General features: G+C 48.0%; 1 protein-coding gene across 1 annotated transcript; it reads left to right on the forward strand.

Annotated features, from left to right (window-relative positions):
* Positions 1 to 8,213: 8,213 nt before the first annotated feature.
* Positions 8,214 to 21,459, forward strand: Tbl2 (transducin beta like 2). The gene is made up of 7 exons (XM_085837268.1): positions 8,214 to 8,524; positions 11,816 to 11,937; positions 12,982 to 13,166; positions 15,414 to 15,565; positions 16,582 to 16,708; positions 17,436 to 17,588; positions 18,053 to 21,459. The coding sequence occupies exons 1-7, from the start codon at positions 8,398 to 8,400 to the stop codon at positions 18,513 to 18,515; spliced, it is 1,329 nt and encodes a 442-aa protein (XP_085693394.1). The 5' UTR covers positions 8,214 to 8,397; the 3' UTR covers positions 18,516 to 21,459.
* Positions 21,460 to 22,952: the final 1,493 nt, after the last annotated feature.

Raw genomic sequence — 22,952 nt, forward strand, 5'->3', positions numbered from 1 at the left:
CAGCCCCAGGGAATCCAGTGCCTCACATACACATATTCCTAACCCTGCCCCTACACACATACACACACACACACACACAAGCAAACAAAAATGTCCTTCTTAGCCCAGGATCCTGTTATTGATGGTTCTCCCTCCATGTGTACAATGGCTTTCTCTACCTCTGCTCCTCCTGCTTCCTTTTGGTCCCTCCTGCTCCCTCCTGCTCCCTCCTGCTCCCTCCTCCTCCCTCCTGCTCCCTCCTGCCCCCTCGGCTCCCTCAGCCTCCTATGTCTTAGCAGCTCCTTCCTGGTACCTTCAGTAAGTGCAGCCCTGCACTCATTCTGTGCCTATTGACTTTGTGTCCTGTCCCCCACACCCCAAACCCTCCAGGCCCTTTGCAAAATCCAGGTATTCCCAGGCACACATCTTGCTCTCCCTTAGGTCCTTAAAGCACTCTCCCCCAGACTCCAGCATCCTGGGCCAGCCCTCCCCTTCTTCCTCCCTGACAATCTCATTCCCTGTTCTGCTGTCTCTTTCTTGGCTTGTCTTCATCAGCCAATGTATCCACTTACTGTGGTACAAACTACCAGCTTCTAGCTTGCTGCTGAGGTCCTCCTCCGTATCTGCCTCCCTTTCTTTCCAGAGTGAGCCAGGCATGTATCCCCCTGGCACTACCTTGCCTGTTCCCCCAGGATGCATAACTCCTTCTATAGTAACAATACAGAATTCATCATTTCTATTTTCTTGATATTTTATCCTGAGATAAAAGATCTCCTTCCGCCGGGCGTGGTGGCGCACGCCTTTAATCCCAGCACTCGGGAGGCAGAGGCAGGCGGATTTCTGAGTTCGAGGCCAGCCTGGTCTACAAAGTGAGTGCCAGGACAGCCAGGGCTACACAGAGAAACCCTGTCTCGAAAAACCAAAAAAAAAAAAAAAAAAGATCTCCTTCCATACAATCTCCAGAACAGAAGCCAGAACCAAGACACTTGTACAAACTAAATTTAAGTCCCCTCTCTTTCCCAGCTGCCTGAGCCACCTGTTCCTGAAGCTGGTTGACTAAGCCACCCCCTGCCCAAGCCAGCCCCTGGTCACTAGGATATCCCCTTTACCTACACTTGGAATAAGCCTTGCACAACACATTCTGGCTGCTTCTCAAGTGTGGATGAGTCTCAGGTACAATTAGAGCAGCTCTGGAAAAAATCTCCCCATTCGGAGCAGCCAGTCTGGACCATTTAAGTCAGAATCCCAGAGGTGATGTTTAGACATAACAATTTCAAAGGTGATTCCATCATGCACCGAAGAACCCTTGTTGAGATAGGCTTTGAGGTATAAACAACATGCTTGGGGCTCAAATTAGCAAAGGTTCTTGAACTATAGGATGGAGCTAAGAATAGAGCTTCACTCTGGAGTGCTTGCCTAGAGTTCCCAGTGAGGAGCTGGGGGCGTGGCTCAATGGTAGAGCACCTGCCTAGAATCCCCCAATGAGGGGCTGGGGGCGTGGCTCAGTGGTATTGTACCTGTCTAGAATCCCCCAGTGAGGAGCTGGGAGGTGATAGTCGTGGTAGGTCAACAATAGTTCACCTTGCTTGTTCATGCCATCTTAGGCTTAATTCCTAGCATTACACAAACTAAAGCAATTACAAATTAAACTGTACTGTCCAGGACAACCAACTAGTGGGCTTGTTAAAATACAGCTCACATTTGGCATGTTCATGTAATCCTAGTTCTTGGGAGTCAGATATGTAAAATAGAGTTCAGCCCGACCTACACAGTAAGTTCTAGATCAGCCACATCGACATACTGAAAGCCTGTCTCAAAAAAAAAAAAAAAAAATGTTGATCTTGAGAGATGGCTCAGTGGTTAAGAGTACTGACTGCTCTTCCAGAGGTCCTGAGTTCAATTCCCAGCAACCACATGGTGGCTTGCAACCATCTACAATGGGGGGGCCTGATGACCTCTTCTGGTGTGTCTGAAGAGAGCAATGGTGAATACATAAAATTTAAAAAAAAAGAAAAATTACTGCTCTTGAGAACTCTGGAATTCGAGTCCAGCACCCATATGGGAGGTTCACAATTGCCTATAACTCTGGTTCCCTGTTGACCTCTGTAGGCACCCAGATAAATATGGCATGCACACATATTCCATATACGACATATTCAAACCCAAATACTTGCTCTGGGGTTGTTTGAATGTGAATGCTCCTCCATAGGCTTAACTGCTTGCATACTTGGTCCTCAGTAGGTGGAACTGCTTGGGAAGGATTAGGAGGTGTGGCCTCATTGGAGAGGAGGTGTATCACTGGGGGGTGGGCTTTGAGATTTGAAAAGACTCACCTGCTCTGTTCCCAGTGTGATCTCTCTCTGCCTCCTACTTGCTGACCAAGATGTGATCTTTCAGCTGCTCTTGCATTTGCTCTGCCATCATGGACTCTAATGTTCTGAAACTCTAAGCCTAATTAGATATTTCCTCTTCTGAGTTGCTTTTGTCATAGTGTTTTGTCATAGCAACAGCAAAGTGGCTAAGACATGTTCTGCTCGGTCTCAGCCTCCACCTTTGCAAGTACAGCCCGAACTCTACATCCTCAACTTATCCTTCCCTCTATGACCCTCCTCACACTCCTGCATCCTGCCCGCTGTCCTCCTTCACACTCCTGTTGGCTTCAGACTAGGCTATGCACCCATGAGGGTAAGGGCTGGCTGTATGCATCCTCCCTCCTTAACTTGGCTAGAGGAAGATCAATCTTGGTGCACGGCTGTCAGGCGTTGTCACTGGGTTCTTTCTCTTGCTTCCTTGTTGACTGTGGCACTTGCCTTGGCATCACTGTGGCCACAATCCCTGACAGAAATAACTCAGGGAAAGATTTATTGGTGCTTGTGCTTTCAGATGATTGCAGCGCATTGTGGGGAAGTGATAGCTGCAGACGTGTAGAGCTAAGCCTGTTCCCATTGTGGCTGACCAGGAAGCAAAGAAGCTGGAGCCAGGATCAGACTCTAACCTCAGGCAGCTGCCCCTAGCAACCTACATCAACTGGCCAGACCCCCGCTTCTAATTGTTTCTTGCACAGCTGCTTCACCAGGTCCTAAAGTCTGCCTGCTATGGGAAGATTAAGTGAAACAAAAGTCTTCGGAGGCCAGCAAGATGGCTCAGCTCATTTGGGGGGCTTGCTGTCAAATCTGACGACCTAAATTCTATCTCCTAGACCCAAGTGGTGGAGAAAAGGAACAGACAGCTCCCGCGGGTTGTATCCCGGTCTTCAGAGCAGTAAGTAGTAAAGCATGTACCCCTTCCCATGCATCTGTACCGGAAACTTAAATACACCAACAAATACGTGTAAGATACTTGAATGAAATGTATATTGCGTGTGTACAAGTGTGCGCACGTGCATGTGTTGTACGCACATCTTCATGTGGGCTTGTCCATGTTGGTATAGGCACATGTAAAGAGGAAAGACGTTAACACCAGGTGTCTTTCCCCATCAATTCCCAACTTCTCCCACCTGCTTTTCTTTCTTTCTTTTTTTTTTTTTAAGATTTATTTATTGATTATATGTAAGTACACTGTAGCTGTTTTCAGACACTCCAGAAGAGAGAGTCAGATCTCGTTACGGATGGTTGTGAGCCACCATGTGGTTGCTGGGATTTGAACTCTGGACCTTCGGAAGAGCAGTCGGGTGCTCTTACCCACTGAGCCATCTCACCAGCCCCCACCTGCTTTTCTAATGAGATTTTATTAGTAGTCATATTAAAATTCTGGATCCCAGGATAGGGACCATAGTGTACCCAGAGACAGAATGGGAACAAGATGCAGCCAGCGCGTCTTATGTCGGCAGCTTCTGGTCTAGTTCTGGTTGGGACATGGCTGTCCAAAGGGTCATTCTGATGGTTGTTTAGACACCAACACTCATGGCGCTGACTCCTAAAGATGCCCCCTTGGGGTAGTGAGCTCAGGGTGACTCCCAGCTTCTGTCGTGAGATCGGGTTTCTCACTGAACCCGGAGCTGGCTAGTTCAGCTAGACTGGTTAACTAGCAAGCCTCACTAGTCTGCTCATCTCTGATATGCACTATACCAGGCCTGGCTTTTATGTGGTTGCTGAGGAACTAAACTCAAGCCTTATGCTTATGGACCTAGAATCCTAATCTAATGACAAAAAAAAAAAAAAAAAAAAAAAAAAAAAAAAAAAAAAAAAAAAAAAAAAAAAACCTCACTGGAAATGTAGAGTAGGGAAAGTTGGAAAAATGAGTAAGAAAGACAACTGATGTCAACTTCTGGCCGGTACATGTATCTATACAACTGTAAACACGGGCACACACATGTGCAGAGAGATTCATTTCATTTGCCAAACACTTTAGTGACTGAGCCGTTCCCCCAGCCCCAAAATACTTCTTTACAGAGAAAATGTCACCCTAGCATTGATAATGGATGCTTGAGATCCCAGCACTGGGAAGACTGAGACAGGATGTTCATGAGTTCGAGGCCAGCTTAGACTACCTAGGGAGTTCAAAGCACATTTATTTTCATACTGAGATCCTGTCTCAGAGAATCAAACCAAACTAAATATTTTAGTTTGTTTGTCTATTGTTTGATGAAGACCCAAAGCAACTTAGAGAGCAAAGGAGTTATTTGGTTTATACTTCCATGTGACAGGCAGTCATTGAAGTGAACCAATGCAGGATCTCCTGGGGGCTAGAGCTGAAGCCGAGACCATGGAGGGGCTGGCTGGCTCCTGCCTCCATCAGTGACCTTTCTTATACAGCCCTGCCCCACATGCTCAGGAGTGGAACGACCTGCAGCGTGTGTCCCTCCCCCAGTCACTAATTAAGAAAATGTCCCACTGGCATGGGTAAGAGGTAGTCTGATTGGATCCGTTCCTCAACTGAGATCCCCTCTTCCCAGACAACTGGAGTTTGTATCAAGTTGACAAAAACCCAGAAGTAACCAGCATAACAGACAGACAAAAACCCAGACAGCTTTCTCTGTAGATGGTAGAGACCAGCACTCCCACCGCACCGTCCAGAGCTGAATCGATGCCAGTTCCCAGAAAAGAGCAAAAGGGAAGGAAGTGAGTCCTCTCTGCTCTGACTGGCGGAGTTCCTCACCAGAGGTAGCCAATGTGTCTATGTCTGTCTGCTTCTGTCATTGCTGGTGTCCTTAGAGGGTCCAACTGTGAGGCCAGGCAGCTGGAGTGTGGTGGGGTTAGTGCAGGCTGGCCCACTGTGAGCTTATAGGCTTGCTGTGGGTGTGGGGACCAGGCAACCTGCAGGGCATAACCAGTTTTAGGAACATTCCTGTTTAATGAAGCACGTCTAATCCAAATGCTATCTTTCAAGATATGTCATTTAAAAAAAGATTTATGTATAAGTACACTGTCGCTGTCTTCAGATACACCAGAAGAGGGCATGAAACCCAATTACAGATGGTTGTGAGCCACTATGTGGTTGTTGAGATTTGAACTCAGGACCTCTGGAAGAGCAGTCAGTGCTCTTAACCACTGAGCCATCTCTCCAGCCCTCAAGATATATCTTAATGGTGAGTTCTGTAGCTGTTATCAATGTCATATATATCAAAATCAATTTCTGGTTGTATCTGGCTATAGTTTTTTGAGATTTTAATTGGAGAAAATGGACTGAAAGGGTCCATAGGACTTCACTGTTCCTTTTTCTCTAATGGCCACCTTTTAAAAAAAAAATATATATATATATATATTCATTTAATGTATATGAGTACACTGTTGCTATCTTCAGACACACCAAAAGAAGGTATCAGATCGCTGGGCGGTGGTGTCGCATGCCTTTAGTCCCAGCATTTGGGAGGCAGAGGCAGGTGGATTTCTGTGTAGCCCTGTCTCGAAAAACAAAACAAAACAAAACAAAACAAAAAAAAAAAATCAAACCAAAAAGTTCCTATAATCCTAGTTTTCAGAAGAGTGAGGAAGGAGGGTTGTCACAATTTATGGCCAGTCTGGGCTACAATACTGAGACCCTGTTTTAGGACAAAACAAAAATTTTCTCTTTGAGCTGAGATGTCTTAGTGGGTAAAGCATATACTTTGTATGTAGATTGGAGTTTGGGTATCAGAAACCATCCTAAACACTGGGTGGGTATGTCATGTCAGCCTGCTCGTAATCCCAGCATGAGGGAGAGTCGGAGAAATTGGTTAATCAGAATAGCTGAAATTGTACAATACAGATTTCGCAAGATACCCTGCCCCAATACTCACCATATAAGGTGGAGAACCATCTGGAAAACCAACAAACATCAATATCTGGCCTCCACACATGTGCTTTCGAGTGTGTGTGCACACGAACACACCACACACATCTGAACACATGCAAACTCACACTCATGTATGACATACACACATATATACATATATATGCAAAAAACATTTTCTTTTGGAAGTCTCACTATGTAGCTTTCTCTGGCCTGGAGTATGCTTGAGTACACCAGACTGGCCACAGAGTCAAAAGGAATCCACCTGTCTCTGCTTCCCAAGTGCTGGGATTAAAGGAATATGCCCCCACAGTTGGTGTAAAACACATACATACTCACAACCTTTTCAGGGACTAGATAATAGCCTCCACTGAAGAGCAGCTGCTTAGCCTAATGATTGTCCTAGATTCAATCTCTAGCATGGCCAAAAAGTAATTATATCTTTTTCGACATCCCTTTCCCTCTTCAGGCCACCCCCAAATCTAAGTACTTATCACCTCCCTGGAGGACTTTTGCAGCAACTTCCAGTTTATTTTGTAGTTGTTGTTGTGCATCTCACATAGCTCAGCTTGGCCTGGAACTCAAAATGTAGTCTAAGAAAACCTTGAATTTCTGATCTTCCAGCCTCCTACTCCCAAGTGTGGAATTATAGGCTATTACCCGGTGGGGTTTATGGGTTGCTGAAGGAACCCAGATTTCTGCAAGCTAGGCAAATACTCTTCCAATGGAGTTACATCCCTAGCCACAACATGATTGTTAAGTTTTGGTTTTGTTGTTTCTCTTTGCAGCGCTGGGGAATCGAACCCATTTTCTTTTTTTTTAAAGATTTATTTATTTATTATATGTAAGTACACTGTAGCTGTCTTCAGACACTCCAGAAGAGGGCGCCAGATCTCGTTACGGATGGTTGTGAGCCACCATGTGGTTGCTGGGATTTGAACTCTGGACCTTTGGAAGAGCAGTCGGGTGCTCTTACCCACTGAGCCATCTCACCAGCCCCCCCCCCCCCCCATTTTCTTGTACAGGATAAATAAGTGATTTCCCTGGTTTGCTTTCTACCTTCAGTCTTTGTTCAAAGTACTCCATTCATGGATTTTGCACCGGGCCTTCCTATGATAACTAGCGTGGTCGGATGAAACCAGTGTTCTAGGATCTCCAGTTCTTTCCGACCTTTCTAGCCGTTTCTTTTTCTAATATTCACAACCTCTCCACGACACCCTCGCTGTGGGCTTTGCGGGGCTGTCCCATACTAACGGACCAAAGCAAGCATCTCTCTTCCCCAGCAGCGAAAGCACGGGTCAAATGGGAATAAGAACCTCTGCCCTGCCCCTTGAAATGATCCAGTGTGGCGATGCTGCAATAAAACTTCTAACAAACGATCAAGATGAGGTGAGAGCTGGACCGTCTGAGTCCGCTACCGAAAAACTTCTTACAGACAGCTTCAATCAAAGCTGTTCACCGTTGGGCCCCGCCCCTCAAAAAACAGTCCAATAGCCAGGCCTTGCCTCTTCAGGTCAAAAGCTAAGCCCCGCCCCTCATCAACTTAGCCCTTAGACCCGGCCCCAGGAGGGATTCAAAAATCTAGGCCCCACCCCTCAGACACGTGAGCACTCAAACGCGCGAGGTTCCGCCTCCGGCACGAGCAGCTAAGTCCCGCCCCTCAGGTCGTGTCAACGGCCAGGTCTTGCTCCTCCTAACAATCAGATTACCAGTTCTTTCTCCCCAAAAGACGAAAGCCGTCAAGACTGGCTCCTCACGACGCCCCAAAGGCCAAGCACCGCTCCACAGTACTTGCAACTGTCCCCAGTCCCGCCAAGCGCGCCAACGGACAGGCCCCGCCCCACAGGGAAACGCTAACCCCCTGGCCCGCCCTCGAGGCGCGCACGTCCCAGGCTCCGCCCTATAGAGTTCCAACTGCCAGGCCCCGCCTCACAGCGCCGGCTAACGGCCAGGCCCCGCCCTCAAGGCGCTCAAGCGGCCAACCTCCGCCCTGCAGAGCGCTCCAACGGCCAGGTCGCTTCCCATAGGGCATCGTAACTGCTAGGTCCCGCCTTCCGAGGTGCGCTTGGGACCAGGCCACGCCCCAAAGAGGCCAACGCTGGCCAGCCCCGCCCCTCGAGCCGCGCCAACTGTCCTCCCCCTCCCCCTCGTGCGCCGAGACGTGAGGACGCCGGCGTCGTAGGCTGAGGTGGCAGCTGTCCCGCAGTCATGGAGCTGCCGCAGATGCCGGAGCTGATGGGGTTGTCCCTCCTGGTGGGTCTGCTGGCCTTGGTGGCCACGGCGGCTGTGGCGCGGGGCTGGCTGCGGGCCGAGGAGAAGCCCAGCCAGCCCGTCTGTAAGTATACCGGGTCGGGTGGCGGTGACTCTGGGGACTTTGCTCCCGGCCACCGCGTGGTACGGTACCAGGAGCGTGGAGAGTCACGGACCTCAGTTTCCCTGGTTGTGAGATGAACTTTCCCGTGTAGGTTTCGGGTTGCAGGTGCACCCCAGGGACAAGATTCTTTGGAACCTGGGAGCTGCGCTGCTACGTGGTCGGTGACTTTTCCTGGGACACCTCCCACCACCACCACCTATGTCCCCGGGGCTGCTACGAAAGCTCAGTCAGACCCCAGGTTTGCTATGTGTTCTTGTTCTTAGAAAATGGGGGTCATTTGAAAATACTCCAACCCTGACCGGCGGGAACGTTTTCTGAACTCCTGTTACCTATTGCTAAGCTTCGAGGTCTTTTTAATACGTTCAGTAACCGAGAAGCTTGTAAAAGTGTGGTCTACACTGTAGATCTAAATTGTAAGCATCTGAAAAGGCAAGCGAAATATACATTGTATTAAATTTCACAGAGGAGTTGATACTATAAAAGGATCGAGAGTATGAATGGTCTTGCTGCTTTTATTTTTGTATTTTTATTTTTTTTAGGGGATAAAAGTTGGGGATCCCGGGAACTCTTCAGAGAGGGTAGGGAACCCATTGTGAGTTTCTGAGACATGGTTTCACTATGTTGTCCAAACTGGCGTTGAGCTCGGGATATTCCTGCCTCAGTCTCGGGAGCATTGGAGTATACAAGTGTGTGTGTCCTCCCCATACCTAGCCTTGTGAGGTGCTGGGTAGGTGGAACCCAGAGGCTCAAGCAAGTGCTGTTCCACGGATCTACACCCCCAAATCTGTGACTGAGTTGTTCAGGGATGCCAGTGTAGGATTTTGCCTGGGAGGCCAAGGAAGAAAGACGGTTCTTTTGTTTGTTTTGTTTTTTCAAGACAGTGTTTTTGTTTGTTTGTTTGTTGTTGTTGGGTTTTTTTTTTTTTTTTTTTAGAGACAGGGTTTCTCAGTGTAGCCCTGGCTGTCCTGGAATCCACTTTGTAGACCAGGCTGGCCTCGAACTCAGAAATCCACCTGCCTCTGCTCCGCAAGTGCTGGGATTAAAGCCATGTGCCACCATCGCCAGGCAAGAAAGACAGTTCTATCAGCAGCAAAACTCAAGAAGGCAAGGGATTCCAAAAACACTTGGAGGCTGCTTGGACATGGTGCGGCCATAGACCACCTGCCTAGGATTCCCCAAGTGAGGGGTCAGGAACAGAGCTCAGGGTTAGAACTCTTGCCTGTGATACTGGAGGAACTGCGTTTTATCCCAGTGCTGAAAGAATAACAGACCAGCATCTGGTTTAACACTGAAGGTCAACATGAGCAAGTTCAATAATAAGTTTTAATTCCTGTAAGAATTAGGGAGCAGGGCTGGTGAGATGGCTCAGTGGGTAAGAGCACCCGACTGCTCTTCCGAAGGTCTGGAGTTCAAATCCCAGCAACCACATGGTGGCTCACAACCATCCGTAACGAGATCTGACTCCCTCTTCTGGTATGTCTGAAGACAGCTACGGTGTACTTACATATAATAAATAAATAAATAAATCTTTAAAAAAAAAAAAAGAATTAGGGAGCATCTACTGCTACCTAACACGTGTCAGCTTGGTGTGTAAACCTAGTTCTCCAAGATATGCTTTAATTTTAATTAACTAATTTATGTTTTGGGGTTTTTTTTTTTTTTTTTTGAGACAGGTTTTCTATATATAGCCCTGGCTGTCAAAGACCCACCCACTTCCCAAGTGCTAGGGTTAAAGGCATATGCCACCACTGCTCTGCTTTCTCTCTCTCTCTCTCTCTCTCTCTCCTTTAAATCTTTTTTTTTTTTTTCCTGCATATGAGTTCACTGTAGCTGTCTTCAGACACACCAGAAGAGGGCATCAGATCCCATTACAGATAGTTTTGAGCCACCATGTGGTTGCTGGGAATTGAACTCAAGACCTCTGGAAGAACAGTCAGTGCTCTTAACTGCTGAGCCATCTCTCCAGCCCCCGCCCCCCTTCCTCTCTTTTGTGCATGCGTGCATGTGAGAGAGAGAGAAATCCAGGTGGGCCTTGAACTTACTATGTAGTCAAGCCTGACTCTGAACAACCTCCTCTCCCAGTTTTCCTGTCTCCACCTACTGAGTGCTAGAATTATTTATAGGCAGCATACATCACCAAGTCTGGTCTCAACATCTCTTTGAGGAAATCAAGATTTGAAGCAGTTAAATAACTTACCTAAGACCAGATCTTCAGATCCCCTTGTGCATATCATTCCCCTACTTCGGGATGCCTGACTAGAATCCACACTACACAGGCTAAGCCATGAACCCACCCAGCTGTCTCAGTTCAGAGAGATGCTATACACACTCAGAAAATAGTCTCTGTAAGACCACACTCATGAGGGCTGGGGATGTAGAACATGTGTCCTTCCTTAGCATGCACCAAGCTAGTTTCAACCTTCAGAATGGCTTTAAAAATAGAAGAAAAGAATACACAGTGATAAAGACTGAATTCAAAGTCAAGTCTGATTTCTAAGCCTTTTTTAAAAATTATGTGTATATGTCTGTCTATAGATTTGTCCATTTTTGTGGAGATGTTCTTGAGGGCCATGGGTGCCATGTTCTCTAGCACTAGAGTTATAGTTGGTTATGAGCCACCTGATTTGAGTGCTGGGAGCCAAACTCTGATTCTCTGAATATATGCTTTTAACCACCAAGCCATCTCTCCAGACCTAATTTTTGTTTGTTTCTCAGTACAGCTGGAGATTGAACTTGGGGCTTTGTACAGGCTAGGCAAGCCCTCTCCCACTAAGCTATATCCTAGCCCCTCCCCCTTTACATGAACATGTATGGGTGGATGCACATACATCTTGTGCACATGGATTTCAGGGAACAACCTTATATATCGTTAGGAACGCAAGTTGCTTCCATTGAGATGGAATCTTGTATTGACTGGGAGGGAGCTCATGAGCTAGGTCAGGCTGGTTAGGCAGAGAGCCCTGGAGACTTTCCTGACTCCACCTCCTCAGTGCTGAGATGACAGCGGATGTGTAATCACTCAGGTGTAAACCACTCGCACCCCATATTTACAGGGCAAGTACTTTGCCTATGAACTGTCTCCTCCCCCTTCTCCCACCTCCCAGGCCTGTTTTTGCACATGTCACTTTCTCAAGGACAAAGGCCATATCTGGGCCGTGTTGTGCTGCTCTACACAGAGCCTGAGAAATCCTAGGCACTCACTCGATGCTTCTGAGTGCGTGCATGGGTCAATGACAGGGCCTTTCCTTGTAGGTCAGAAAGAAAACGAACCCAAGAAGCCAGGATCCAAGAAGCAGAAGCAGAATCAGCGGGTTCGTAAGGAGAAGCCTCAGCAGCACAGCTTCACACACCCTCTTCTGGCCGCAGCACTGAAGGTACTTGGTACTCCTGGGTACTGAACACATGCAGTATGTACATGAAGACTGCTCACTCCTAGACCTTGTCCTTGGTAATCTGGGCAGATTACACACACCTAACTCTCAGCAGCAGAGTAGGCATACCCCTTCCGGCCCTTCTGGCTGGTGGTTGTTTCCCTTCCCCTTGTACTGAGGATTGACTCCAGGGCCTTCAGTTCTTGTTAAGGTTTGGTCTGTTGCTATGTATTGTAATCCTGAGTACTGGCTCCAAGATCTTGTTGCCTTGGGATGTACACCAAGTGATGCTATGTAACCTTGCTCCTTAAGTTACAACTCTTGGTTGAATAAAGATGCCTGTAGCCTGTAGCTGGGCAGAAGAGAGGTAGCTGGGGCTTCGCAGAGACTATGAGGAGGCAAAGCGAGCGGTGAGGAGAGGAGACAATGTCATGGGGTAGATGAATGATGAGAACATGGCCCTGAGGGCTGGTCAGCTGGAGACAAGTTATATCATAGAGTTACTGACATGGAAGAAGACAAAATAGCATAGAGGGCCGATATCTGCCCAGCTCTAGTACTGTTAATGTTAATTATAAATATAAGGGGTCTGTGTCTTTTATTTGGGAACTAAATGATCAAAGATGGATAGAAACCCCCATTGAATTATTACTGTATCAAGTTGATTGGCAGATTTCTACAAAAGGGCCCCGCAGCTGAGCACCTTCCTGGGAGATTCGAGGCAGGTATTCTGCCAATAAACTACAGCTCTAGTCCATTCTCTTTATATTTGTCTTTTCTACTGTTATTTTTGAGGTCGTTTCACTAAATTGCTTAGGCTAGCTTCAGACTTTACTCTGTAGCTAGGGCAGGCCTCGAACTTGGCATCCTATGCTGAGCTCCCGAGGAGTTGGGATTATAGACCTGTGCTAGAAGAGCTAGCTTACCTTGTTCCATCTCTGACCTGTCCGTCATCCAAGCCCCTGAGCCAGAGTGGCTCCCCTAGGTTCAGCCTCCCCATCCACTTGAGAGGTTTCCCATTGGTCCTTCCTGCATTCTCTTCCCTAGAGCCACAGTGGCAATATATCTTGCATGGACTTCAGCAGCAACGGCAAGTATCTGGCCACCTGTGCGGATGACCGCACTGTCCGCATCTGGAGCACCAAAGATTTCCTTCAGCGGGAACACCGCAGCATGAGAGCCAACGTGGAGCTGGACCATGCCACCTTGGTGCGCTTCAGCCCTGACTGCAGGTGAGACAGGACAGAGCCTCAGGCTTGTCGGCAAAAGCCCAGCTTGTGGCTGTGGCCTTCACATATCCAGTTGGGGCTTAGTGAGGAGGGATCGGGAGTCTACCTTGTTGTGACATAAAAAGGTCATTCAGACAGTATGGAGCCTCCTGGGGCCCCTCGGAGGCTCCGCTCTATAGAAGGAAGCAGAGACAGAACATTCCTACCCTGGATGTTCCAAACTCCATCTGCCATGAGTTTTTGGAAGCTCTTTTTTTTTTTTTTTTTTTTTAAAGATTTATTTATTATATGTAAGTACACTGTAGCTGTCTTCAGACACTCCAGAAGAGGGCGCCAGATCTCGTTGCGGATGATTGTGAGCCACCATGTGGTTGCTGGGATTTGAACTCTGGACCTTCAGAAGAGCAGTCGGGTGCTCTTACCCACTGAGCCATCTCACCAGCCCCCTTGGAAGCTCTTATAACTTTTTTTTTTTTTTTTTGAGACAGGGTTTCTCTGTGTAGCCCTAGCTGTCCTGGAACTCACTCTGTAGACCAGGCTGGCCTCAAACTCAGAAATCCGCCTGTCTCTGCCTCCCAAGTGCTGGGATTAAAGGCGTGCGCCACCACTGCCCGGCCTCTTAAACTTCTTAAGCTCCAGAAATGAAAGGAACCAAAGCTATGAGGACCGTTTTCTCTTCTGTACTGTAGGGACTGAACTCAGCATCACACATACCACCAAGCTACACCTTCAGCCATTCTTGCTTCTTGGGTTTTTGTTTTTTGATTGTTTTGAGACAGGACACAGGGCCTTGCTATGTTGATTTCACTAAGTAATGCAGCTTGGCCTTGAACTTGTGATCTCTCTGCCCCAGTCTCCTCTGTGCTGGGATTCAGTGTGGCTTTGTGTACTTTTGTTCCTGGAAATATAAGCAAAAGTCTGTTTACCCTAGGTAGGACATCAACAACAGACCAGAGAATAATTGCTCTGTGTAGCACTTGGTGAACCATTGGGTTTACTTACAGGATTATGGGTAAGAGGATGCTTAAAAGAACATGGACAGCTCTTTGGGAGTCACATCATAGAAGGCCCGTGTTAGCATGGATGACGATGACTTGCGTATTGGGCTTCAAGGCAGCTCCATCAGGCAGTCCTCTCTTCCCAGCAACGGTTTCTATCTCTGTAGCCTTGGGGAGGGAGGGACCTTATGAGTGTTGAGACTCTCGTAGCTTCCTGCTCCTTAAGTTTCAAAGCCTCTCTCATCTTGGGAGGATATGTTTTTTTATGTTTAGTGCTAAGGATCAAACCCATGGCCTACCACTGAATATCTCACTTCTGTCTTTGAATTGTTTTGTTCTGGTGTGTGTGTGTGTCTGTGTGTGCACCAGAGAACAACAGAAGTTGAGGTTTTTTCCTTCTGCGTGGGTTCCTGAGTATTGAACTCGTTAGCCTTGCCAAGCAAGTGCTTTTTTACCTGCTGAACCATTTGCTTGGACCTCTGAATAATTTTTGCAAGACTTTGCGGGGACTGGAGTGATGGATCAGGGGTTACGAATACTGGCTGCCCTTATACAGGTCCCAAGTTCAATTCCCAGCACCCATGACAGCTCATGATCGTCCATAACTCCAGACTCAGGAACCAATGTCTTCATCTAGCCTCTAAGGGCACTAAGTGTGTGTGTGTGTGTGTGTGTGTGTGTGTGTGGTACACAAACATGCACACACACAAAGAAATCAGATACACAAACATTTAAAAAAATCTTTTAAGTTAAAAAAGGTTTTGAGGGCCGGGCGTGGTGGCGCACGCCTTTAATCCCAGCACTTGGGAGGCAGAGGCAGGCGGATTTCTGAGTTCGAGGCCAGCCTGGTCTACAGAGTGAGTTCCAGGACAGCCAGGACTACACAGAGAAACCCTGTCTCGAAAAACCAAAAAAAAAAAGAAAAAAAAAAAAAAGGTTTTGAGGGGCTAGAGAGAGAACTCAGTGGTTAAGAGCACTGACTGCTCTTCCAGAGGTCCTGAGTTCAATTCTCTGCAACCACATGGTGGCTCACAACCATCTGTAATGGGGTCTGATGCCCTCTTCTGGTGTGTCTGAAGGCAGCAAGGGTACTCACATATATAAAAAGTAAATAAATATTTAAAAAAAAAAGATTTTGAACCAAGGGATCTATTGTAAGACTGGGCAAGGGGCAATCTTGGTTTTCTCTAGAATCTAGGACACATAGGCCTCTGCCCAGGTGAGGAAGTAGCTCTGGTTTGCTTGTCTCTAGAGCCTTCATTGTTTGGCTGGCCAATGGGGACACCCTCCGTGTTTTTAAGATGACCAAGCGGGAAGATGGGGGCTTTACTTTCACGGCCACACCAGAGGATTTCCCTAAAAAACACAAAGCGCCCATCATCAACATCGGTATTGCTGACACAGGTAAGGGAAGTCTCATGGGTGGCATTTACTCGAGCCATGAAAGTGTGCCTGAGTTATAACTTGTTCTTTGTTTCATTTGAAAAGTTTATTTTCACTTTATGTATATGGATGTTTTATCTGAACGTATGTCTGTGTACTACCTGCGTGCAGTGGTCACAGAGGCCAGAAGAGGGCATGGGGTCTCCTGGGATCATAGTTAAGACCAATTGTGAGCTGCCATGTGGGTGCTCGGAATCAAATCCTGGTCCTCTGGAAGAGCAGCCAGCGCTCTCAACTGCTGAGCCACCTCTCCAGGCCTCCCTCCACCTTGTTTTGCATTTATTTTGTGTGTTTATCATAGCACACACATAGATGTCAGCTCAGTAGGTCATGAGGCCTGGTGGCAAGGGCCTCCACCAACTGAGCCAGCTTGCTAGTATCTGGGTTGTATTTGGTTTTTGTTTGTTTGTTATTTTAAAGATTTATTTATCTTATGTATGTGAGTGCACTGTAGTTGTACAGATGGTTGTGAGCCTTCATGTGGTTGTTGGGAGTTAAATTTTTAGGACCTCTGCTCACTCTGGCCAACCCCTGTCGCTCCGGTCGGCCTCGCTCGCTCAGTCCCTGCTAGCTCTGGCCCAAAGATTTATGATTATACATAAGTACACTGTAGCTGACTTCAGATGCATCAGAAGAGGGCGTCAGATCTCATTACAGGTGGTTGTGAGCCACCATTGAGTGGTTGCTGGGATTTGAACTCAGCAGTCAGTGCTCTTACCCGCTGAGCCATCTTGCCAGCCCTGAATTGTATTTGTTGAATGAGTTGTTACTGCCTGAGTTTTGCTTGGTGTCCCTGTGATCGAGGAGTCCATAGAGCCCAACAGTAAGAGCCCACGCTTATTGACACAGAATTACCTGTGGTGACCTTTGGCCTGGGAAAGGAGCATGGATACTTCCTAGAGCAGTGGTCCATTGTTTTGTTGGGAGGTGACAATCTGGTCATGACCTTGGGCTTACAACTGTCTTCTCCTCTTCAGGGAAGTTCATCATGACGGCCTCCAGTGACACAACTGTCCTCATATGGAATCTGAAAGGTCAGGTGCTGTCCACGATCAACACTAACCAGATGAACAACAGTCACGCAGTCATCTCCCCATGCAGCAGGTGAGGAAGAAGAGGATGAGGGTAGGTACAGAGCAGGGAGGCAGCTTCTAGGAGGGTGTGGGGACACTGGAGTAGAAGTCCTAGCTCTCCAAACAGGAAGGGATTTCACACGAGCCCCTGAAGTCCTTAGTGTCTGTTTCTTCAGCTCTCCTCTTTTTATTTTTGCAGTGCTGAGGGTGGAAACCACTGTCAGGACATGTTAGGCAAATGCTCAGCCACCTCTCAACATGCGTAGCCCCTCACCTGAGGGTTTTGAGTCAGGATCTCACTGTGTATCCCTGGCTGGCCTAGAACTCATTATGTATATTGGATGGCCTGAAACTCACTGAGATCTGCCTGCCTCTGCCTACTGAAGCCTTGGCTTAAAGATGTGTGCTGCCATTTCAGACCTTTTTAATTTTCTATTTTTTTCTGAGACAGGGTTTCTCTGTATAGCCTTGGCTAACCTAGAACTCCTATATAGACCAGGATAGCCTTAAACTCACCCATCCACCTTCATCTGCCTTTAATTAAGTATGGAAATTAAAGGTGTCCACCGCCGGGCGTGGTTGCACACGCCTTTAATCCCAGCACTGGGGAGGCCGGGGCAGGTGGATTTCTGAGTTTGAGGCCAGCCTGGTCTACAGAGTGAGTTCCAGGACCTCTGCCTCCAGAGTGCTGGGATTAAAGGTATGCGCTACCACGCCCGGCTAACATTTGAGTTTTAAGAGTGTGAATTACATGACAGGTTTGTGGGTTCGTGTGGCTTCACCCCAGATGTGAAGGTCTGGGAGGTCTGCTTCGGGAAGAAAGGAGAGTTCCAGGAGGTGCTGCGAGCCTTTGAACTGAAGGGTCACTCTGCATCTGTCCACTCTTTCGCTTTCTCCAATGACTCTCGAAGGTGAGTGCTTCCAGACATCTTCCCTTTGTTCTTTCGTTTGTTTGGTCTTATTTAGTACAGATAACCAAGGCTGGCCCTGGAGTCCTAATATTCCTGCCTCTCTCCCTCATAAGAACTGAGGTACAGGTGTGAATACCTTGCCTGGTAATTGTTTTGTTTTGCTCTGTTCATGTTTTTCAGACAGAGTCTCACTTTGTAGCCCAGGCTGCCCTTGAACTTACAGTGACCCTCTTGTCTTGCCTCAGCCCCCCAATGCTGGGGTTATAGGTGTGTACCAGCAAGCTAGGCTGAGCAGTGAGTCTGGGGTACTTCGGCCTGTCTGGGCTGCAGTTCTGAAAAGGGTGGAAGACTTGAGTCTTGGCAGGATGTAACCTTGGGTTCCTAGCTGCTGGCTCCCACAGGCTGTTCCAGTGTTTCCCAAGCTGGGGATGCTGAGGCTCTAGCTGTGATTTCCCACATTGCAGGATGGCCTCGGTCTCCAAGGATGGCACATGGAAGCTATGGGACACAGATGTGGAGTACAAGAAGCAGCAGGACCCCTACTTGCTACGGACAGGCCGCTTTGAAGAGGCAAGCACCATGCCTTGCCGCCTGGCACTCTCCCCTGACACCCATGTCCTGGCCTTGGCCACTGGCACCAATATTCATCTCTTCAACACACGCCGCGGGGAGAAGGAGGAATACTTCGAGTGCGTCCACGGGGAGTGTATTGCTGACTTGACTTTTGACATCACTGGCCGCTTCCTGGCCTCCTGTGGGGACCGTGCAGTGCGGCTCTTCCACAATACCCCTGGCCACCGGGCTGTGGTGGAGGAGATGCAGAGCCTCCTGAAGCGGGCATCCAGCGAAAGTACCCGCCAGAGGCTGCAGCAACAGCTAACCCAGGCCCAAGAGGCCCTCAAGAGACTGGGTGCCCTGAAGAAGTGACTCTGGCTCCAGATGGGTCTGGCTGCCTGGCCCAGCAGCTGCTGCTCCCCAGTGGCCCCTAGGATGTCGAGACCTGGAGGAACCTCCCAGTTTTCTTCCTGGTGGCCCCTACTTTTTCCTATTGAAACTATTCTTGCATACTCAGATCTCTCTCTCTGTCTCTCTCTTCTTGTTTGACTCTTCCCAGACTGAAAAGTACTGTTTTCTCACAGGCCCTAGGGGTAGAATCTGTCTTCACCTAGCAGGGAGAAGGGGAGTAGACAGAAGACAAACAGAGCAAAACCTTTGATGGTTTGGCAAAAGACCCTAACATCCAAAGAAGTTTGTCAGTGTAGAGGGAAAACCCTAGGGTCACCAGGGACAAATTGCTGTTTTATAAGAGTTCAGAACATGTTTTATAATGCTGCATGGTCAGCCTCCATCTGGACCAGGCTCCTGATAGCAGCAAGAAGTAATTAAGGACTGGTCTTTGTTGGCATTGGTCTGTAATATCAGCACTATACAGGCAAAGGTGAGAGGATCAGGGGTTCAAGGCCAGCTTGGACTACATAGTGAATTCTAAGTCCTCCTGGGCTCCATTCATATGGAGAGAAACCTTGGCGAGATTGTTTTTCCCTGGGCTTCAGTTTTCTTATTTGTAAAATGGGGAACGATGCTCTCTGTGGTCTTCCTGCAAAGATGCTGTGAGGCTAGGAGTGTTATAATGCTCCCACACATGGAGCATAACAGGTCTGTCCAGTGTCATTACCTACCAGGTAAACATAGGATGCAGACGGTGTTCTGCAAGCAAACTAGGAAAAAACCACAGCTCTTGTGAAGCCAAGTTTCCTAGGGCTCTGCTTGCTCATTCATCTTGGATAAATATGGTGGTTTGGTTCCCGTGCCTTGAGAAGTAATGCCATCCCAAGAGGGTGTTCCTCTCTTGGGGGCTTCTTGAACCCATCACTTCAGGGCCTGCTTCATGGGACCAGCTAGTGATGCTGGCTAACACAGACAACACTAGGCCTGCTGCCAAGGGTAAAAGCTGGTGGGAGGACCTAGAGGCTGGTGTCTGTGACGTGCTTTTTGTTCATTTACAGCTGCAGGGGAGGTTGTGGACAGGAGGCTTGACCGTAGTGAATCCAGGACAATAATGGGGAAAGAATGGAATCCACCCACTAAAAGACTGGGTCTCAGCCATGTACATTTGAAGACTGCTTGGACTGGTCTTTGTTGGTGAGGAAGATGGCAGGCATCTAGGAAGGCTTGAATCTAGCAAAAGGTTCCCATCCCGGTTAGTTTTGATCTCTCACTTAAAAGTAGGGCCTCTTCCTGCCATCCTCAATGCTACAGGATGTTTAGAACAAGGCACAACCCTGAAGTTGACCTTGATGGCTCCCTTGTCACACTCTCCTTCTACCACTGCTGCTACATCCAGATGGCCTGCAGCGTCTGCATCTCTCCCACTCTTCTGTTACCATCCCTGTCTTAGCCACTGTCCCGTAGTATATGGATAGTACTTCTGTTTCCAAACACATTACTTCAAGTCAGTTTTCTACATAGTTTAGCCAGCTTTGGAAAAACAAAAATGGTATTTTGGATCATGCCATTTCCAAAAGGCTTCCTTCTCTCTATACTTGGAATTAAACCACAAACTCTCCTTGTGGCCTGTGAAATGTCATGAAATTTAGCCACTCCTGTGATCTTTCTTTGCAGTGGTCCAACCCCATTCTTCCTGTAACCCAGGCATTTGGCAGGCTCCGGGTGTGGGCTGGTCCCTCTTGTGCTGAAAGTATTTTTCCTTTCTGTTGGCAGACTTGTCAATGCGATTCAGTCCTTGTAACTTTCACTCGAAAACAGCTGCCGCCTCACCCACTCCCTCCGAAGTAGCCCTTTCCACCAATCCTGTCCCTCCCAGTGCCCTGCTGCTTTTCCTTTTGTATGAATTGATGCCATCTTGTCTGGCTATGTGTTGACTGCAGTGTCAGAGAAGGGCAGTGAGGGGTTAAGAGTGGGAATTAGGCCCGTCACCTGGTCTTGTGATGGGAGACTGCACTGGGCTGGTGGCACAGTGGGAGGGAGCCGCTACTGACTGATAAGCCGCAGAAGTTGCCAGTTGCAGAGAAGTTAGATGCTGGCACTGTACTTTGCAAGGAGGCATCCTTGTGGACTGCACCAAACCCTGACGGGGGAGGGCGCAGCTCATCAGTCTCATTGGCGCTGAAGGATTCTTCCTTACTTTTCCTTTTGCAGTCCTGGGAATGGAAGCCAGGGTCTCATGCAGGTGGACAAATAGCTCTGCTGCTGAGCCATGCCTCAACCCCTCACTGGGAGATGCTAGACGAAGACTCTCCTCAGCCACAGCCCTAGCCCTCACTGGACAAATGCTTTGCCTCCGAGCCTCTTTGCAGCAGTTTGTGAAATTGCTGAAGAATGCGTTGGAACAGAATCCTTGTTGGTCTGCTTTGCTCTGGGTCCCAAGTCAACTAGCCAGGACAAAGTAAGCTCTCAATAAATGGGACTCTAACTAGAAGTAATGACCAAGCTTTTGATATATTTTGTTTTCTGCACTCCGCTCTCTATTGTGGATTCAGGTTTCTGATAAGATCAGCCATATTGAAGGCCATGTGGCCACACAGGGATTTGGGCTTCTGACTACACAGCTGTGCCTCAGGCTTGTGTGTGCGCGGGGGCGTGTCTGGTGGGCATCCGCTCTGGTTGTTGAAAACATCTGAAAATGCGTTCTCTGGCTTCCGCACTCGTCGTGTCTTGAGAAGTAACTGGTGCCGTGGCTGCACAGGGAAGGCAGTGAACCCTAGCAAGAATGCTTAGCTGCTGAAGTCAGAAGTCTGTTCCCAAACTGGCCAAGTCACTGGCCTCTGGCCTGGAGTCCTGTAATCACAGAGGCTGCCAGAGTTTGTCTCCCCACGTGTGGAATGGGAATAAATGTTGCTCTGTCACCTTGCATGGTGTTTCTTTGCTTGTGTACATGCTTATGGGTTACACTGGGGGGTAGATATGTGCTCTTGCCCCAACCCCACTTTTTTGTGTGCATTTGAGACAAAGACTCACTTTGTTGACGTGGCTGGCCTGGAAGTTGTAGAAATCCACCTGTCTTGACTTTCTGAGTGCTTGGTTTTAAGGCACGTGCCACCATACACAGGCCTTGTTGCCTGTGTTTCGAGCTAATGTTTCACTAAGTTGCTTTTGATCTTGAGATTCTCTAGCTTGACAGGCCCTGAGTAGCTGGGCTGACAGGCTTGCGTCTGCATGCCTGGGAGCTGTGAGTTCTTAATGAGTTGGGAGCACTACAAAAGGTCATTGCACAGACTGCCCAGGGGTAGGCCAGAGCTGTTCGTGTTGCCCTAGGAAAGGTGTCTGGCTAGTACTAGAGGCTGCCAAGCTTTTATGATCCTCGAGAGTAGAGGCGGCATTGATCTGCTGATTCTACACTAGGTGTGGTAGTGCATGCATGCAGCCCAAGGGCTTGGCAGGCTGAAGAACCACGAGTCAGCACTGCATAGACTGTCTAAAACACAGTTCATGAATGTATTCATTTTAGTTTTTTGAGACAGGGTTTCTCTGTGTAGCACTGGTTGTCCTGGAGCTTACTCTGTACACCAGGCTCACCTCAAACTTTACAGAGATCCACCTGCCTCCGCCTCCCAAGTGCTGCGATTAAAGGCATGTGCCACCACCGTTCAGATCTAAAACACAAAATTTAATGCTAATTTTGAAGCTTTTTAATTTTTAAAATAAAGGTATGGGTGCGCTAAAGGTGGTGCAAAGGCCAACCAACTCCAATTTCAGGAGGAAAACCACAAAGTCCACTTGAGCAAACATCTGATGGCAACAGCCCCCCGTCCCCCACCCCGCTTAGCAACAGTCAGTTAGTCTACAGCGGCAGGGTCAAGGTACATATAAACTAAGACATCTGGCAGAAAAAAGATAACCCAGCCATCCTATTTGTCAGGTGGTTTTGCCCCTGTGTTTGGTTCCTGCAAATTACAACAGAAACGCAGTTTTTAAAATATTAATTTGCTGACCTGTATGGAATTCCCCAAGCTTGCTGTAACCACAGTAAACACCCTGCACCCCTAGACTTGAGGCTCTCACTTCTGACCACTGCACTGGTGATGTAGTGCTCTTGAGCTCCTAATAAAATCCCATATGTGTTTACATCAGAATTGGCTCCTCGGTGGTCTTTGGGGTCCTTGCGATTTGGGCATAGTAGTGGTACTTACTTCCACTCAGGAAGCTGAGATAGGTTTAGCAAGTTTGAGATTAGCTGGGCTATAGTAATACCCTGTCTTAAATAAAATGGATGTCAGACGGTTCAGTGGCTAAAGGATCTTGCTCTATAAGCCTGTCTACCTGTTTAATCCCCAGGTCCCACGTGGACAGAAAGACATCAGTGACTGCTCTTTGGCCACACATATCATGCATATGTATGGCCAA

Source organism: Mus caroli, unplaced genomic scaffold (genome assembly GCF_978045245.1).
Source record: "Mus caroli unplaced genomic scaffold, Mus_caroli_1 scaffold_4, whole genome shotgun sequence".
In the NCBI taxonomy this organism is placed as follows: Eukaryota; Metazoa; Chordata; class Mammalia; order Rodentia; family Muridae; genus Mus; species Mus caroli.